Raw genomic sequence first — 18,678 nt, forward strand, 5'->3', positions numbered from 1 at the left:
TCAAATGGTAGAGTCTCAGCCTTGTGAACAAGACCTCAAAGTCCCTTATGGTAACTCCTCCGTATCACCTTTATAAATTTAAAGAGGTATAGGGGATAAAAACTTAGGGACAGTAGCCAGGCCCTGTGTTCAAGCCTGCTGGATCAAGACAGACTGATAAACATATATACACCGATGTACGCGTGCATGCACACACACACTTTGGCTAATTGAAAAGAGTGTTATTTGAACTCTTTTATGGGAATTGTGTATAAAGTACTAGATATTTCTCTTCCTAATTTTAGGGTATGTCAGTTAAGCCTACCTCTTAATTTGTTCATGAAATTTAAAAAGTATTAATGGCCACGGGGACATTTATAAAATGACTGTAGAAGTGAGGAATCAATTTAAAAAAACAAAAAAAAAAACATGAAACTGGGTGATGGTGGCGCACACCCGTAAACCTAGCTACCCAGAAGCATCATGGTTTGAAGCCAGCCTGGGCAGGAAAGTTTGTGAGACTCTTACCTCCAACTAACTACTCAAAAACCCGAAGTGGCAAATTTGCTCAGACAGTGCCAGGCCCTGAGTTCAAGCCCCATGACCAACAGAAAACCAAAAAACATGTAAAGTGGTTTTAGTATTTTTTTAATGATGTAGTAAAGGCTAAATAAATATTATCTACAAAATAAGATACTATAATCATTCACTTCATTTTTTCTAGTGTTTTCTATTTAAATACTGACTATATAATGGCTAATGAAGGTTCTTTTTAGATAGAACAGGAATAATAATGGTATTCTTAATTTTTTTTTTTTTTTGCCAGTCTTGGGGCTTGAACTAAGGGTCTGGCATTATCCAGTTCTTTTGCTCAAGGCTAGCACTCTGCCACTTTGAGCCACAGTGCCACTTCTGTTTTTTTCTGTTTATATGATGCTGAGGAATTAAACCCAAGGGCTTCATGCATACTAGCCAAGCAGTCTCCCACTAAGCCACATTCTCAGCCCCTTCAAATTGTTTTTGAAGTTTAAAAATTAATTTCAATGCCTTGTATAAACGTAAGTTCTCTTAATCATTGTTAATTCTAGTTTTTTTCCATGTTGAAATGTGAAATGTTTCATAACCTATTTTATTCTTACTATAATGTATGATTATCAAGGACATTCATGTCTTTAAAAGCTCTAGATTTGATGTATACTTTCTTTGCAATAATGCTAAGATTTTAAATTATAGCTCAAAAGTATGGTTTTTGCTACTTTCCCATTTGTTTATTCGCAATACTGGGGTACTTAGGGCCTTGAGCTTACTATGCTGATACTCTACTGCTTGAGCCACGCGCCTTAGACCTTTCATCTGTAAGTTATTTATATAAGATCTCACAGTTTGCCTGTGATGGTCTGGGACTATATTCTTTCCTCCTGTCTCCCACATAGCTGAGATTTCACATATTTGGAATTATATGAATAAATCACCATGCTCAGCTTACTGATTTGAGGAGAGGTCTCACTTTTCTGCCCGGCTTGGCTTCAACCACAGTCCTTTACAGTAGCTGGGATTATAAATATATGTCAGCATAATTTAGTCCAAGTTAATATGTTTCTTATAAGTTCGCTTTTAGATGGGCATTTTGGCATATGAATATAATTCCAGCATTTGGGATGATAAAGCAGGAAGATCAGAAGTTTGAGAGTACGTAGTAAGTTCAATACCAGCCTAAGCTACAAAGACCTGTCTCAAGGAATTCAGGGCTGGGGATATAGCTTAATTGTAGATCATTTATTTACCTCTGGCTTAATACCCAGCAATGCCAAAACAAATATAAAAAAACATACTTTACCTTCAGTACTTAACAAAAGCATATGGCTAGTGAATGACGTCATTCATATGCTTTTTGTGTGTGTGTGTGCATGTATGTTCCAGTTGTGGGGCGTGAACTCCCTGAGCATTTGTACTCAAGGCTAGGGCTCTACCACTTGAGACACAGATCCTCTTTTGACTTTTTTGGTATCTAATTAGAGATAAGAGTCTCATAGACTTTGCTGCCTCAACTGGCTTGATCTCAGCTTTTTGAGTAGCTGGATTCATAAGCGTGAGCCACCATCGCCTGGTTCATATATTTCTTCTAAGAATTAGAGACTTTATGGGCACCAGTGGCTCATGCCTGTAATCTACTTAGGAGGCTGAGACCTGAAGATTGAGGTTTGAAGTCATCCTGGGCAGGACAGTCCATGAGACTTTTAGCTCCAATTAAGCACCAAAAAAGCTGGAAGAGGAGCTATGGCTCAAGTGGTAGAGCACTAGCCTTGGGCAAAAAAATCTCTGGGATGGTGTTTAAGCACTGTGTTTAAGCCCTAGCACTGGCCTGAAAGAAAAAGAATTAATTCTTGTTGGAAATAAATCAGTTGGTGTATGATTTAACATGAATAATACCTTCATATTTTAGGATCATGTACAGAGAAATGAAGGATTCGGACAAGGAAAAGGAAAATGGAAAAACGGTAAGTTATTTTTAAAGATGTATTTTTATTCTTGGCTCTTTAGTTTGAAATTTGAATTTCAGTTGAACAGTTGACTAATAAGGAATTTGTTTAGATTAAGTGCATGATATTAAGGCTAGCTCAGGAAATGCATGTGAAATGTCATAGATATATAATTGGGAAAGGCCAACATTTGGTTTTTCCTGTTGTAGGGCTGCTGGTCTGTAGAGCATGTGGAACAGTACCTGGGCACTGATGAATTACCAAAGAATGACTTGATAACCTACCTGCAGAAGAATGCAGATGCTGCTTTCCTGCGTCACTGGAAATTAACTGGCACTAATAAAAGTATTAGGAAAAACAGAAATTGTTCTCAGCTCATAGCTGCATATAAGGTATATATCGGTATAAAGACACTATTTTGTTTGGGAATGGCTTGTGCTTTATTTTTCAGCTTTAAAGCTTCTTCAGGGTCTGAAAGTGTATGAGTATTTGCCTCATATGCCTAAGGCCGGGCCTGAATTTGATCCTTGGCATAATAAAAAATATAAATTTAAAAAGCTTTCTGGACTGATTGCTCACAACTGTAATTCTAGCTACTCAAAATGCTGATATATTGAGGATCATGGTTCAAAGCCAGGCAGGAATGCCCTGATACTCTTATTTCCAATTAGCAAAAAGCCAGAGTGGAGTTGTGCCTCAAGTGGTAGAGCACTGGCCTTGAGCTGAAGAGCTAAGGGACAGTGCCCAGGCCCAGAGTTCAAGCCTCGTGACTGACAAAAAAAAAAAAAAACTAAAAAATACAAAAAACAATTACAATGAATTGTGTGATAGTGTTTTTATTTCAAAAGAAGGCAATTCTTTGAAAAATTCCAATCCTTTCAAATTAATGCTTGACAGAAAGACTTGCTTTTCTTTTTTTTTTTTTTTTTTTTAATTTTTCTTTTTCCTAAAAATTTTTTGCTTAAAATTATAATTAATCTAGTTTTGCTAATTGTTTTTTCAGGATTTTTGTGAACATGGAACAAAGTCTGGATTAAACCAGGGTGCCATATCTAGTCTTCAAAGTAGTGACATTCTTAATTTGACAAAAGAACAACCTCAGGCTAAAGCAGGCAATGGACAGAATTCTTGTGGAGTAGAGGATGTCCTTCAGCTTCTGCGTATTTTGTATATAGTTGCGAGTGACCCTTATTCAAGAATATCCCAAGAAGGTCTGTAAGAAGCTTTGTCTTATTTCCATAGCATTTTTAAAGCAAAACAGTTTATATCTTACCAATTATGTTAATTAATTTTACAGATGGTGATGAGCAACCTCAGTTTATTTTTCCACCAGATGAATTTACTAGCAAAAAAATCACAACAAAAATTTTGCAGCAGATTGAGGTAATACACTCACAGGGATGAAGTTTTAATTGTTGGTCTTTTTATATTTTGTATTAATTGCACATAAGAATTGAAATTGTTTTTTAACACTACGACATGGTTTGTTGTTAATTTTCAGGAACCATTGGCTTTGGCAAGTGGCGCTCTGCCAGACTGGTGTGAACAATTAACCAGCAAGTGTCCTTTTCTAATACCTTTTGAAACTAGACAGCTTTATTTCACATGTACAGCATTTGGTGCATCAAGGTAGGATTATATCTTTTTATATTTTTAGAGTAAAGATTTCCTTTATGTGTTAAGACTGGTATAAGCAATATATTACCTTCTAATCTTGTAAAGATTAATATCAAGTTTTTTTGCAATTCCAGATGGATATATACTTTGTTGGAATAATATATATGGAATGAAAAGCTTCTGTCACCTAACATTTACTGCATAGTTTTTGGCAACTTACATAAGTTACTAGTTGTTAAAATTCCAAACAGTGCCAGGAACCAGTGGCCCAAAGTATAATCCTAGTTTACTATTTAAGAGGCTGAGATCTGAGGATCACTGCTTGAAGCTAGCCCCAGCAGGAAAAGCCAGAAGTAGAGCTGTGGCTCAAGTGGTAGAGTGCTAGCCTTGAGCAACAAAGCTTAAGGATAGTACCTCAGCCCTGAGTTCAAGCCCCAGGACTGGCACACATATACACAAAGGAATCCCAACAGTTTTAAACTGATGGTTAAGTTGTACATTCAGTTATTAAATAAAGTATGCTACAACTACTTAGGTGTTTTTGTGTGGTTTTTTTTTTTAATTTCAGAGCAATAGTGTGGTTACAAAACCGACGTGAAGCCACTGTGGAACGAACAAGGACCACAAGCAGTGTAAGGCGAGATGATCCTGGAGAATTTAGAGTTGGTCGTCTCAAGCATGAAAGAGTAAAAGTCCCACGTGGGGAATCACTGATGGAATGGGCTGAGAATGTCATGCAAATACATGCAGATCGGAAGTCAGTTCTTGAGGTAACCTCATAAAACAAGATTATTTAAGAGAGAATTAAAGACATGGAACTAGCCAAAGTATATTTTCCATTGCATAAAAGCTGTCAGTTAAATATGAGAAGATTTCTTTTATAGGTACAGAGGCCTTTCTTTTTGGCAGAATATCTTTTGTAAGAGAATCCTCCACCTCAGGTCAGGATCTTTTATGCTTAATGAGCATCAAGGAATATCTTATGTCTTAAGGAGTTAAAAGTCTCGAGTATTAACTCATTTATTAAAGGTGAGCTGACTAATAGAACTTAGAGAAGGATTCTTTCTGATGATAATCTAAATTTTACCAATATATATTTTGTGCTAGTAGATCATCTCTTCAGCTCAAGGCAAGCACTCTACCACTTGAACCACAGTACCACTTCTGGTTTCCTGGTGGTCAGTTGGAGATAAGAAAAACCATAAAGCTTTTATAAGCTATATATATTTTTTTATATAAGCTTTCTTTGCCTGTATCTTTGTTCTCCTACTCTTATATTTTTCTAACAAATAATCCTCACCTTTTTTTTTAAATCACATATGCTATTGTTTTTGTTGAGAAATACTATTGAATAAGGTAGATTATGGATAAAAACCTTTAAAGAAACTGCTTAAATTTATAAGTATCATGAAGACACAGGTAAAAAGATCTGTACACTATTATTTTTTCAAATGATTATCTGAGGTATGATTTCCTTTGATGTAAAAAGCCAGAGATGCGATCAATGTATGAACAGTAAGTTTAGTGGTTTAATGATTAAAAAAAAAACAAATGTCATTCTTTTGTAGAAAATCTAGAATAGAATTTCTCTGTTGCTTATAATACTATACTGTTGTGCATCAAAAAGTATACCACTAACTCACATGTAGGGAATTTTGGCAAGAATTAAATTGTTTAAACAAACACACACTTCAAGTTTACTTTTTTACATCATTATTTGTTTTTATTTTAGGTTGAATTTTTAGGAGAAGAAGGAACTGGCTTGGGACCCACATTAGAATTTTATGCTCTGGTGGCAGCAGAATTCCAGAGAACAGACTTGGGAGCTTGGCTTTGTGATGATAATTTTCCAGATGATGAATCTCGTCAAGTAAGATTTGTCATTTTGTGGTTTGAGTTGTGATTATCCTTTAAAAGTGTTAACAATAGTAATAGTTATGCTTTTGGAGCATAAGCCAACTTGAGTAATCTTTACACTAAAAGTATTTGTAAAGGATAAAATTTGGACATCCAAAACTGGTGTGTGTCTGTGTGTGTTTATACGTGCGTGCATGCATATCTGCGTGTGTGTGTTTACATACCTTTGAAGAAATATAATGTTTATGGACTTCTTTTTAGATGATAATGAAAAAGATTAGTTATTCTTGCCTTTTAATTTTATTTGAATTATCCTTTCTAAAAAATTAGGTGGATCTTGGAGGTGGATTGAAACCTCCTGGTTACTATGTACAGAGATCATGTGGACTGTTCACAGCACCGTTCCCACAAGATAGTGATGAGCTTGAAAGGATCACAAAACTCTTTCATTTCCTTGGTATTTTCTTGGCTAAATGTATTCAAGACAATAGACTTGTGGACATACCTATTTCTAAGCCCTTCTTTAAACTTATGTGTATGGGTGACATTAAAAGCAATATGAGTAAACTGATTTATGAATCACGAGGTGATAGAGACTTACACTGCACTGAAAGCCAGTCTGAAGCTTCTACAGAAGAAGGCCATGATTCACTGTCAGTAGGAAGCTTTGAAGAGGATTCAAAATCTGAATTTATTCTTGATCCCCCTAAGCCCAAACCCCCAGCTTGGTTTAATGGAATTTTAACTTGGGAAGACTTTGAACTTGTAAACCCACACAGAGCCAGATTTTTAAAAGAAATTAAGGACCTTGCTATCAAGAGACGACAGATTTTAAGCAACAAAAGTCTTTCTGAAGATGAGAAGAACACAAAATTACAGGAACTAGTACTGAAGAATCCATCAGGTTCTGGTCCTCCACTTAGCATAGAGGATTTAGGGTAAGTTTTAAATGTATCTCCTTTAACCTGATCAATGGTCAAACCTATGAAAGATTACCTGAATTTTCAGATGTGTTAAATTTTTTGTTTTGCTGGACACCTGTAGCTCACACCTATAATCCTAACTATTCAGGAGGATCAGATTTAGGGATTGTAATTCAAAGCCAGCCCAGGCAGGCCAGTCCATGAGACTCTTATCTCCAGTTAACCACCAAAAAGCCAGAAGTGAAGCTGTGGCTCAAGTGGTAAAGCACTAGTCTTGGACACTAAAGTTCCAGGACAGCACCCAGGCTCTGAGTTCAAGCACCAGGACAGGCACCAAAAAAAAGAGTTTGTTTTGTGTAAAAGAGTCCAGAGCTGACAGCATTCTGAACAAATCATCTAAAATGTATGGCTTAGCAAAGCTCAAAGGCATTTGGTCTGGATGTTTCCATCTCCAAATTACAGCAGCTTTTTTGGTAAAATTCTTTCAGTTTATATACATGTAATCATTGTACTTACATTGTTTATATACATGTAATCATAAGTTTTGGGTTGGCTATAATACCTTCTTCCATTTTTCCTCCTCTTCTTCCTCCTCCTCCACCTCCCCTTTTCTTACTGTTCTTCCTTTTTTTTTTTTTTTTTTGGTCCGGTCATGGGGCCTGAACTCTGAGCCTGGGCGCTGTCCCTCAGCTCTTCAGCTCAAGGCTAGCACTCTACCATTTGAGCCACAGCGCCACTTCCGGCTTTTTTCTTTTTGCTTATGTGGTGCTGAGGAATTGAACCCAGGGCCTCATGCATGCAAGGCAAGCGCTCTACCACTGAGCCACCTTCCCAGCCCTGTTCTTCCTTTTTTTGTGTGTGCCAGTCCTTGGTCTTAAACTCAGGGCCTGGGCACTGTCCCTAAGCTTTTTGCTCAAGGCTAGCATTCTACCACTTGAGCCACAGCTCCACTTCTAGCTTCTTGGTGGTTAATTAGACATCCATATCTTAGCTTCCTCACTGTCTAGGCTTACAGACTTGACTCATGGCTTCCTGGCTTACGTTTTCATCTTAATGTTTGCTGATAAGATTAGAAAGTTCTGTTTGATAAATAATTGTAAATGGTGTCATATGCCACAGTCATGTGGTTCAGTCAACAATAAGCCACATGTACTAAGGATGTTTCAAAAATTATAAAGGAGGTAAAATTTTTGGTGCTTAGTATTTTCCTTGTATCTTTTTGTTTTTAAGCTCTAAGCACACAACCATTGTGTTACATTTGCCTACAGTATTCACTACAGTAAAATATTTTACAGATTTGGAGTTTGAGCAATAGGCATAAGCCATATAAAGTAAGTGTGCAGTAAGCTCTACAATCTATTAGTAACTGTGGTTTTTTGTTTTGTCAGTTGTAGGGCTTGAACTCAGGGCTTGGGCGCTGCCCTCAGCTCTTCAGCTCAAGGCAAGTGCTCTACCGCTTGAGCCATAACCCCACTTCTGTTTTTCTGTTTGTTTATTGGAGATAAGAGTCTCATGGCATGGACTTTCCTTCCTGGGCTGGCTTTGAACCATGATCCTCAGATCTCAGCCTCCTGAGTAGCTAGGATTATAGGCATGAGCCGAGCCACCAACACCTGGCTGTGTTGTATATTTGTGGAACAAAAATTACCTAATGCTGGGCACCAGTGTCTCACTATACATATAATACTAGTACTCAGGAGGCTGAGATCTGAGGATTGAGTTTCAAAGCCAGTCTAGGCAGAAAAGTCTGTGAGACTCATCTCCAATTAACCACCAGAAAACCAGAAGTGGTGGTGTGGCTCAAAGTGGTAGAGTGCTAACCTTGAGCAAAAGAGCTCAGGGACAGCACCCAGGCCCCGAGGTCAGGCCCCATGACTGACCAAAAAAAATTTAAAAGTCTAATGTCATATTTCTAAAAGGGAATCTCATCATTAAGTGATACGTAACTATATTAATAATTGGTTTTTCACACGTGTATATTTGTATTTATTTTCTACACATTACTTCAGTGAAGCAGTGTTTTTTCCTGTAGAAAATCTTATATGGTTCTATCATTCATCATAAAAAATCTTTAGTTTGATTATTTTGGTTCATAAGGGAGAAGGTAGTGGTTTCATGTGATATTTGCAAAGCCAAACAGGTTTAAGAAACGGGCCTAGTAGGTTTTTGGAGAATTTTTTGGGGGAGGAGGGGATCAGTTGTGGGGCCTGAACTCTGGGCCTGGGCGCTGTCCCTCTGGGACATGGTAAAAAAAAAAAAAAAAAAAGCTAGGTATTCACAGTCAGATCAAAGGAGGATACTGTTAGGAAAGGAACACAAAGGTACAACATCTGTGTGCCTCTGATTATATAAAACAATATTTATCAAAATGAACTCCAAGAAATGGAAATGAGGCCTTTTCTTTGTTGTTGTTTTTGTTTTCTTTTTGTCTGGTTTGTCCATTGGTCTATCTTTGAAAGAGTAAGGGGGTGGATGACACAAATGGAGGGCCAGAAGGTGAACAAATGCAGCAGTGGTACTCACTAGATACTACATTGAAAATGAACTATACAACTTGTGGGTGGGGACAAGAAGAAAAATGAGTGAAAGAAGAGGTAACATTGTCCAAAAAGAAATATACTCATTACCTGACTTAGGAAATGGTAATCCTCTGTACTTCACCTTTATAATAACAATAAAAATATATTTAAAAAATTAAAATCTTGCCTCAGCCAAGTACCAGAACTCATGCCTATAATCCTAGTTACTCAGAGGCTGAGATCTGTAGATAGTGCTTTGAAGCCAGCTCAAGCAGGAAAGTCCATGAGACTTACCCACCCAAAAGGAGGAGTGCAGATATTGCTCAAGTGGTAAAATATTAACCAAATACCAGCACCAAAAGAAAAAGACAGTTTGCCTCATGTTCAAGCATTGGGCCTAATCCAACACTATAAATTAGCATCTAGCAGTGTTATAAAAATTAAGCACCATGCTGGGTGCCTGTGGCTTACACCTGTAATCCTAGCTACTCAGAAGGCTGAGATCTGAGGATCATAGTTCAAAGCCAGCCCAGGCAGGGAAGTCTGTGAGATTCTTATATCCAATTAACCATCAAAAGGCTGGAATTGGAGCTGTGGCTCAAGTGTAGAGCACTACCCTTGAGCAGAAAGCTCAGAGACAGCACCAGGCCCTGATTTCAAGCCCCAGGCCCAGCACAATAAATAAATAGCAGTAGTGTTGAATGTTAGTTAATTTTTTTTTTTTTTTGTCCTCAGATTAAATTTCCAGTTTTGCCCTTCTTCTAGAATTTATGGTTTTACAGCTGTGGATCTCAAGCCAAGTGGTGAAGATGAGGTAAAGATAAGTTTAATAAGGCTAGTTACATGAGCTATTTATGAAATAGTACTAAAGTAATAATGCATGTGAATTTTTCTTTTTAGATGATAACAATGGATAATGCAGAAGAATATGTGGATTTGATGTTTGACTTTTGTATGCATACAGGTATTCAGAAACAGATGGAAGCCTTTAGAGGTAATTTTGAAGGATACCAATCCATTGCCATTGAAACAGTTGAAATGAAGGCCAAGACTGCTAATAATCATTATACTTGCCTCCTACTTTTTTGGCCTCCAGATAATTAGGTTCCTACAAAGTATTAAGAACAGGCTAGAAGCCAGGCGCTGGTGGCTCACGCCTGTAATCCTAGCTACTCAGGAGGCTGAGATCTGAGGATCGCGGTTCAAAGCCAGCCCGGGCAGGAGAGACCGTGAGACTCCTATCTCCAATAAACCACCAGAAAACCCGGAAGTGGCGCTGTAGCTCAAGTGGTAGAGCGCTCGCCTTGAGCTGAAGAGCACAGGGACAGTGCCCAGGCCCAGAGTTCAAGCTCCACGACCGACAAAAAAAAAAAGAACAGGCTAAAACATAGTAAAGCTATAATATACTTTTACTTCTCTCCTCTTATTGTACTGGGGTCCCACATTGGCTTTTATTTCTTCAATTGTTAGCAGACTTAAGATTGTACTTTCTACATTATAGAATTTGGATGAATTGAGTTAATTCATCATGAGCAAGGGATGGGGAACTTTATTTTTTCCTCCAAGGGCCATTTGTGTTTTTGTAACATAGCTATGACCATACAAAATTATCAACACAGGTAGATAGGCTGTGAGCATTTTGTGTCTGTTCAGTCATATACCAAAATGATTTCTGATGTGGTCCTTGCATGGTCATTCCCCACCCTTGAATACCAAGAAAGTTCTTCAAGTGAAGATTGGATAAAAGTATGGTAAATCACTTTTGAAAACAAATACAAATTGGCTGCTTTTATGACACAGAGCTGTGAATACCTAATTGTTACTTGTGAGAATTTGGCCATTAGCTGGGTGTCAGTGGCTCAGGCCTCTTGTCTTATTTACTTAGGAGGCTCTGGTCTGATGATCTTGGTTCAAAGCCAGGTTATACAGCAAAGTCCCTGACAATCTTAACTTCAGATAACCACCAAAAAGCCAGATGTGGAGCTCAAGTGGCAGAATGTCAGTTCCAGCCTTGAAAAAATGCTCAAGGACAGAATCCAGGCCTTGAGTTCAAGCCCTACGAATGGTTTAAAAAAAAAAATTTTTGGCTATTGTCCACAATGAGTATTTTTTTTCTTCCTGATTTACCTTATTGTTTGTTGTTTTACAGGTGATCACAATGAGTATTTTCATAGTCCACATTTTGAGCATTTTGAATCATATATGACATCATGCTGTGATGTTATATGCATCTGTATAGATAATCTGTATATAGATTTTCTTTGTGTGTCTAGGGTGTCACATTTTGATCTTAAGTCATTTTGCTTTTTATGGTACTAGGTATTGAACCCAGGGCCTTGCATAAACTAGACTACTACTTACCTACCAGTTAGCTACATCTCTACCCCCTAAACAGATTAGCATTTTTTTGTTGTTGGTTGTGGGGATTGAACACTGGGGATTGGGCACTGTCCTTGAGCCCTTCAACTCAAGGCAAGCGCTCTACCACTTGAGCCATAGTGCCACTTCCAGTTTTCTGGTGGTTAATTGGACTTTCCTGCCTGGGCTGGCTTTAAACCTCAATCCGCACCTGGACACCAGTGGCTCACGTCTATAATCCTAGCTACTTAGGAGGCTGAGATCTGAGGATCACGGATGGGGAAGTCCATGAGGCTCTTATCTCCAATAAACCACTCACAAAATCAGAAGTGGCACAGTGGCTCAAGTAGTAGAGTGCTAGCCTTGAACTGAAGAGCTGAGGGACAGCGTTCAGGCCCAGAGTTCAAGCCCTATGACTCTCGCACACGTACACACACACACACACACACACACACACACACACACACACACACACACACACACACACACACACACACACACACACACACACACACACACACACACACACACACACACACACACACACACACACCTCAATACTCAGATCTCAGCCTCACTAGGTTTATGGGCAGGAGTCACTGGTGCCTGGCAGAAATTAACATCTTAAATCCCCAAGACTTCTATTTTTTAAGCTATTTTGATTTGTATTTGTTGATTCACACACTTATTTTTTTTCCATTTTCTGTCCACTTAGGTAATAATGAGTAATTTTGTTTGGTTTTAAAATGTGGTACTTTGTAACATAACTTAGAAACTAAGTTATATGTTTCTGTGACATTTATATGATCTAGATGGGTTTAATAAAGTTTTTCCAATGGAGAAATTAAGTTCCTTCAGTCATGAGGAAGTCCAGATGATTCTTTGTGGAAACCAGTCACCTTCCTGGGCAGCAGAAGATATTATCAATTACACAGAACCTAAGCTAGGTTATACACGTGACAGGTATGTGTTGGTAATTTCCCAATGTACAAAATTGTTTTGTAGCCAAAGCTCTAATGATAAATTCTTTTAAAAAACTAACTCTGAATTACATTGAAAATGTGCATATACAATGAATGATAGGGCCAAGAGGGTACACAGACACTGAATAATAGTTGATGTTAAAATTCATTTTCTCCTGTTTTAATTGTTCATTATTTAAGGATTTGGCTAAATTGAGCCAGGTGCCAGTGGCTTATGCCTGTAACTCTAGCTGTTTACAATTCAAAACCAGCCTGGGCAGAAAAAAATTAAAGACTTACAGTGATTCCTCACTTGTCGTGGGAGTTAGGTTCCAGAGATCCCCATGATAGGTGAAAATCTGTGCAGTAGCAGCATTAGTCATCCCTCTGTTGTGGTTCACTTATTGCTACTTTGCAGATTTTCACCTGCTTCTGGATTGTAGTTCCCACAGTAGGTGAGGAATCACTATTTACATTTTTTTTTTTTTTTAAATCCTGTGATTACAGTGATTCCACAATAAGTGAACCACAGTATAGCAAGGGATGACTGTGTGGCATTTGGTCTTTTCATTGTAGATATTCTTTGATTACACAGTAATGATTTTATTGGAATGAAAAGGAATTATTTCAAGTTTGTGTTGATAAATTGAGCCTTATTTGGATTAGTTATTCAAATTTATCTTGCGCTGATGTGATTTTCTGAGTTCGTTGTAGGTTAGATCTTAGGTTTCAGTTCCTATTGTTTGTAAAAGTGCAAGACAATCTGAGATTCTTTTTTTTGGGGGGGGGGGGTTCCGGTCGTGGGGTCTGAACTCTGGGCCTGGGCGCTGTCCCTCAGCTCTTCAGCTCAAGGCTAGCGCTCTACCACTTGAGTCACAGCGCCACTTCCAGCTTTTTTCTTTTTGCTTATGTGGTGCTGAGGAATCGAACCCAGGGCTTCATGCATGCAAGGCAAGCGCTCTACCACCGAGCCACCTTCCCAGCCCTGAGATTCATTTTTTTTTTTTTAATTTTTTTTTTTTTTTAATTGTAAAGCTACTATACAGAGGGTTACAGTTACATGAGTGTGGTTATGAGTACACTTCCTCTTGAACATTGTTACCCCCTCCATTGTTTTCCCCCTACCATCCCCTCCCTCCCTCCCTTCCCCGAGGTTCTTTTTTTTTTTTTTTTTTTTTTTTTGATTGTGATTAAATGATTACATAATTTCAAAGTCACAAGTTCATTCTAACTTCCCTGGAGCAAATTGTCTACCACAGTCTGTAATATATAACAGTGTTCACATGTTATATACCATATTTGTGATCAGCAGCATGAGGATATTTAGTAGTGGTTCAACCAGATGAGCGGGAGTTCTTTGTTTCTTAAGTCCTGTTAGTTTTGTCGTATCACCTAACCTTTTGGATTTAGCATCCACTTATGAGGGAGACCATGTACCGTTTGTCTCTTCGTTCTTGGCTTACCTCGCTCAACATGATTCCTTCTAGCTCCATCCATTTCCCTGCAAATGCCATTATTTAGTCATTTCTAATGGCTGCATAATATTCCATTGTGTATAGATACCACAATTTTTGGATCCATTCATCTGTGGTGGGGCATCTAGGTTGTTTCCATATCCTGGCTATTGCAAACAGTGCTGCAATAAACATGGAGGTGCACGTGTCCTTGTATATTGGTTCCTGTTGTTCAGGGTAGATGCCTAGAAGTGGTATGACTGGGTCGTAAGGGAGGTCAATCTTTAGCTTTCTAAGGACCCTCCAGACTGCTTTCCAAAGTGGTTGTATAAGTGTACATTCCCACCAGCAGTGTAACAGGGTTCCTCTTTCTCCACATCCCCTCCAGCATTTGTCGTTGGCTGATTTGTGGATGTGGGACATTCTGACTGGGGTAAGGTGGTATCTCAGGGTTGTCTTTATTTGCATTTCCTTCACCACCAGGGATGATGAACATTTCCTCATGTGTTTCTTTGCCATTTTTATTTCTTCATCTGAGAAGTCCCTCTTTAGTTCCCTTGCCCATTTAGTAATTGGTTTGTTAGGTTTGGGAGGGATTAGTTTCTTGAGTTCCCTGTATATACAGGATGTTAACCCCTTGTCTGATATATTGCTGGTAAATATTTTTTCCCAATTAGTTGGTTGTCTTTCTAGCTTAGTTGCGATAGATTTAGCTGTGCAGAAGCTTTTTATTTTAAGGTAGTCCCATTTGTCGAGTCTCTCTCCAACTTGTTGTGACCCTGGGACTCTGTTCAGGAAGTTCCTTCCTGTGCCTATTAGTTCAAGTGTCTCTCCTACTCTGTCCTGCAGTAGTTTCAGAGATTCAGGTTTAATGTTAAGGTCTTTAATCCATTTTGAGTTGATGTTGGTGCATGGTGATAGGCTGGGGTCCACTTTTAGTTTTCTGCATGTGGCTGCCCAGTTTTCCCAGCACCAGCGGTTGAAGAGGCTGTGTTTCTTCCATTGTATGTCTTTGGCTCCTTTGTCGAATATCAGCTGGCTGTAGGCCTGTGGATTTATATCTGGATCTTCTATTCTGTTCCATTGGTCTTCGGGTCTGTTTTTGTGCCAGTACCATGCTGTCTTTGTGATTATAGCTCTGTAGTAGAGTTTGAAGTTCGGCATGGATAGCCCTCCCATATTGTCTTTATCCCCTAGAATTGTTTTGGCTATTCTAGGTCTTTTGTTGTTCCATATGAATTTTTGGACTGTTTTCTGTATTTCAGTGATGTACGTCATTGGGATTTTAATAGGAATTGCATTGAATTTGTATATTAGTTTTGGAAGTATCACCATCTTTACTATATTAAGTCGGCCTATCCAGGAGCATGGGAGGTCTTTCCATTTCCTAGTGTCTTCTGCAATTTCTTTCTTTAACTTTTTATAGTTCTCATTAAATAGTTCTTTTACATCTTTGGTTAGGTTAATTCCTAAATATTTTATTTTTTGGGAGGTTATTGTGAATGGGGTTGCTCCCTTTATTTCCCTCTCTTCCTGTGCGTTATCAGTGTATAGGAAGGCAACTGATTTTTGTGGGTTTATTTTGTATCCTGCTATTTTGCCGAAGTGACTTATGATTTCTAAAAGTTTGGGGATGGAGTTTTTGGGATCGTGGAGGTATAGTATCATGTCGTCTGCAAAAAGGGATAGTTTCACTTCTTCTTTCCCTATGCGGATACCTTTAATGTCTTTTTCTTGCCTTATTGCCCTGGCTAAGGGTTCTAGGACTATGTTGAAGAGGAGTGGAGACAGTGGACATCCTTGCCTTGTTCCTGTTTTTAGGAGGATTGGTTGTAGCTTTTCCCCATTAAGTATAATATTGGCTATTGGTCTGTCATAAATGGCTTTTATTGTTTTTAGAAATGTTCCTTCTATTCCTATTTTCTCCAGAGCTTTTAGCATGAATGAATGTTGAATTTTATCAAAGGCCTTTTCTGCATCTGTGGCGATAATCATGTGATTCTTGACCTTGGCTCTGTTGATATGCTGGATTACATTTATTGACTTACGTATGTTAAACCATCCCTGTGTCTCTGGGATGAAGCCTACCTGATCATAGTGTATTATTTTTTTAATGTGTTTCTGGATTCTGTTAGCTAGAATCTTGTTAAGGATCTTTGCATCTGTGTTCATCAAGGAGATTGGCCTGTAATTCTCCTTTTTGGTTGGGTCTTTGCCTGGTTTGGGGATGAGTGTGATATTGGCTTCGTAGAATGAGTTTGGGATAGCTCCCTCCTTCTCTGTTTCTCTGAAGAGCTTGAGGAGTATGGGTATTAGTTCTTCTTTAAAGGTCTTATAGAATTCTGCTGTGAATCCATCTGGTCCTGGGCTTTTTTTTGTTGGAAGACTTTTGATAGCTTCCTGTATCTCATTATAGGATATTGGCTTATTTAATTGGTTAACTTCTTCTTTGCTCAGTTTGGGTAACTTGTATTTCTCTAAAAATGCATCCATTTCCGCCAGATTTTCTTCCTTTAGAGAGTATAGCTTTTGAAAGTAGTCTGTTAGAATTGTTTGGATATCTTGGGTAAGTGTTGTGATGTTTCCCATGGCATCCCTAATCCTATTAATATGGGTTTCCTCTCTTCTTTTTTTAATTAATCTTGCCAACGGGCCATCAATTTTGTTTATTTTTTCAAAGAACCAGCTTTTTGTTTGGTTTATTTTGGTTATGGTTTTCTGATTTTCTAATTGGTTAATCTCTGCTCTCAATTTGGTTATCTGGCTTCGTCTAGTAGCTTTAGGTCCCATTTTTTCTTGTTTTTCTAGCTGTTTTAGTTGCAACATGAGATTATTTACTTGGTCTGTCTCCATTCTCTTGATGTGGGCACTGAGGGCAATAAATTTGCCCCTCAGGACTGCTTTTGCTGTGTCCCACAAGTTTCTTTGTGAGGTGTTTTCATTTTCATTGAGTTGTAGGAAATGCTTTATTTCTTCTCTGATCTCTTCTGTTACCCAGGCCTTGTTAAGGAGTGTGCTGTTCAATTTCCATGTATTAGAGAAATTTCTGCGGTATGCTTTGTTATTGAAAGCTAGCTTGATTCCACTGTGGTCAGATAGGATACAGGGGATTATGTCGATCCCTTTGTATTTGCTTAAGTTCCTTGCATGAACTATGATATGGTCTATTTTGGAGAAAGTTCCATGAGCTGCTGAGAAGAATGTGTACTGTGTTGTTTTAGGGTGAAATACTCGGTAGATGTCAGTTAATTCCGCTTGAAGTATGGCCTCACTTAATTCAGTAGCTTCTTTGCCAATCCTCTGGTTGGTAGACCTGTCCTTTGGTGAGAGTGGCGTGTTAAAGTCTCCTAGTATTATCGTATTGGGATCTATTTTATTCTGTAAGTTTGAGAGCATTTGTTTAACATATCTGGGTGCACCGATATTTGGGGCATATAAGTTGATGATGGTTATATCCTCCTCTTGGATTGTTCCCTTATTAATATGTAGTGTCCGTCCTTGTCTTTCTGTACTGATTTTAATGAAAAGTTTATTTTGTCAGATATCAGGATAGCTACACCTGCTTTCTTATTGGGGGAATTTGATTGGTAGATCCTTTTCCACCCCTTCACTCTGAGTTTGTTTGTATGTTTGGCTGAGAGGTGGGTCTCCTGAAGGCAACAGATGGATGGGTCTTGTTTTCTGATCCAGTCCTCAGTTCGTTTTCTTTTAATTGGCGAATTCAGCCCATTTATATTAAGAGAAAGTATAGAGAGATGCATTGTCCCTGCCATTCCGTTTTCCTAAGTTTTTCTTTTTTCCTTTCCTCCTGTGCTTGCTCAGTTAGACTTTGAGTAATGCCTGTTTGGGGCAGGTCCCAGTTCCTGGTTGCTTTCTTCAGGTTGTGTCCCCCCTCTTAGAATTCTTTGTAATGCTGGCTTAATGTTTATGTATTCATTTAGTTTTTCTTTGCTATTAAAAGTTTTCAGTTCTCCATCGAATGTGAATGCTAGCTTTGCCGGGTATATCAGTCTGGGTTGGCAGTTATTGGCTCTCAGGGCTCGTATGGTGCTTTCCCAGGCTTTTCTTGCATTCATTGTTTGTGTGGAGAGATCTGCAGTGATTCTAATTTTTTTCCCGTTGTAGTATAGCTCCTTCTTCATTTTTGCTGCATGCAGGATTGTTTCCTTATTATTCAGATCCATCATTGTTACTATTATGTGCCTAGAAGTGTTTCTCCTGGGATCTTGCTTGTTGGGTGTTCGATAAGCTTTTGTGATGTAGTTAAGATGGTCGTTTTTGAGGTGGGGAAAATTTTCATTGACTATCTTGTTAAATAGGTGTTGCATTCCCTTGCTCTGGAATTCCTCACCTTCGTCCACTCCGATTATGCGAAGGTTAAATTTTTTAGCATTATCTGCTTGCTCTTGAATTTCCCTTTGGTTTAATTTGAGTGATTTTTCCATATCTGTCACTTTTTGGTCCAGTTGGTGTATTCTGTCTTCTGTATCTGACACTCTACCTTCCATTTCATTCACTCTGTTGACCGT

The 18,678-nt window shown here is 38.4% G+C and overlaps 1 protein-coding gene across 3 annotated transcripts in view; it reads left to right on the plus strand.

Annotated features, from left to right (window-relative positions):
• Positions 1 to 18,678, plus strand: part of Hectd1 (HECT domain E3 ubiquitin protein ligase 1) — a 117,865-nt gene that overhangs the window by 95,985 nt on the left and 3,202 nt on the right. For all 3 annotated transcript variants that reach the window (XM_042677401.1, XM_042677402.1, XM_042677403.1), the window contains exons 31-41: positions 2,423 to 2,477; positions 2,669 to 2,851; positions 3,463 to 3,670; positions 3,757 to 3,842; positions 3,961 to 4,088; positions 4,645 to 4,846; positions 5,809 to 5,946; positions 6,264 to 6,871; positions 10,111 to 10,189; positions 10,276 to 10,369; positions 12,546 to 12,696. In XM_042677401.1, coding sequence (XP_042533335.1) covers positions 2,423 to 2,477; positions 2,669 to 2,851; positions 3,463 to 3,670; positions 3,757 to 3,842; positions 3,961 to 4,088; positions 4,645 to 4,846; positions 5,809 to 5,946; positions 6,264 to 6,871; positions 10,111 to 10,189; positions 10,276 to 10,369; positions 12,546 to 12,696 — 1,932 coding nt within the window. The remainder of the gene's footprint in view (positions 1 to 2,422; positions 2,478 to 2,668; positions 2,852 to 3,462; positions 3,671 to 3,756; positions 3,843 to 3,960; positions 4,089 to 4,644; positions 4,847 to 5,808; positions 5,947 to 6,263; positions 6,872 to 10,110; positions 10,190 to 10,275; positions 10,370 to 12,545; positions 12,697 to 18,678) is intronic.

This window comes from Dipodomys spectabilis, unplaced genomic scaffold, assembly GCF_019054845.1.
Source record: "Dipodomys spectabilis isolate Male_0828 unplaced genomic scaffold, ASM1905484v1 ptg000038l, whole genome shotgun sequence".
Classification (NCBI taxonomy): domain Eukaryota; kingdom Metazoa; phylum Chordata; class Mammalia; order Rodentia; family Heteromyidae; genus Dipodomys; species Dipodomys spectabilis.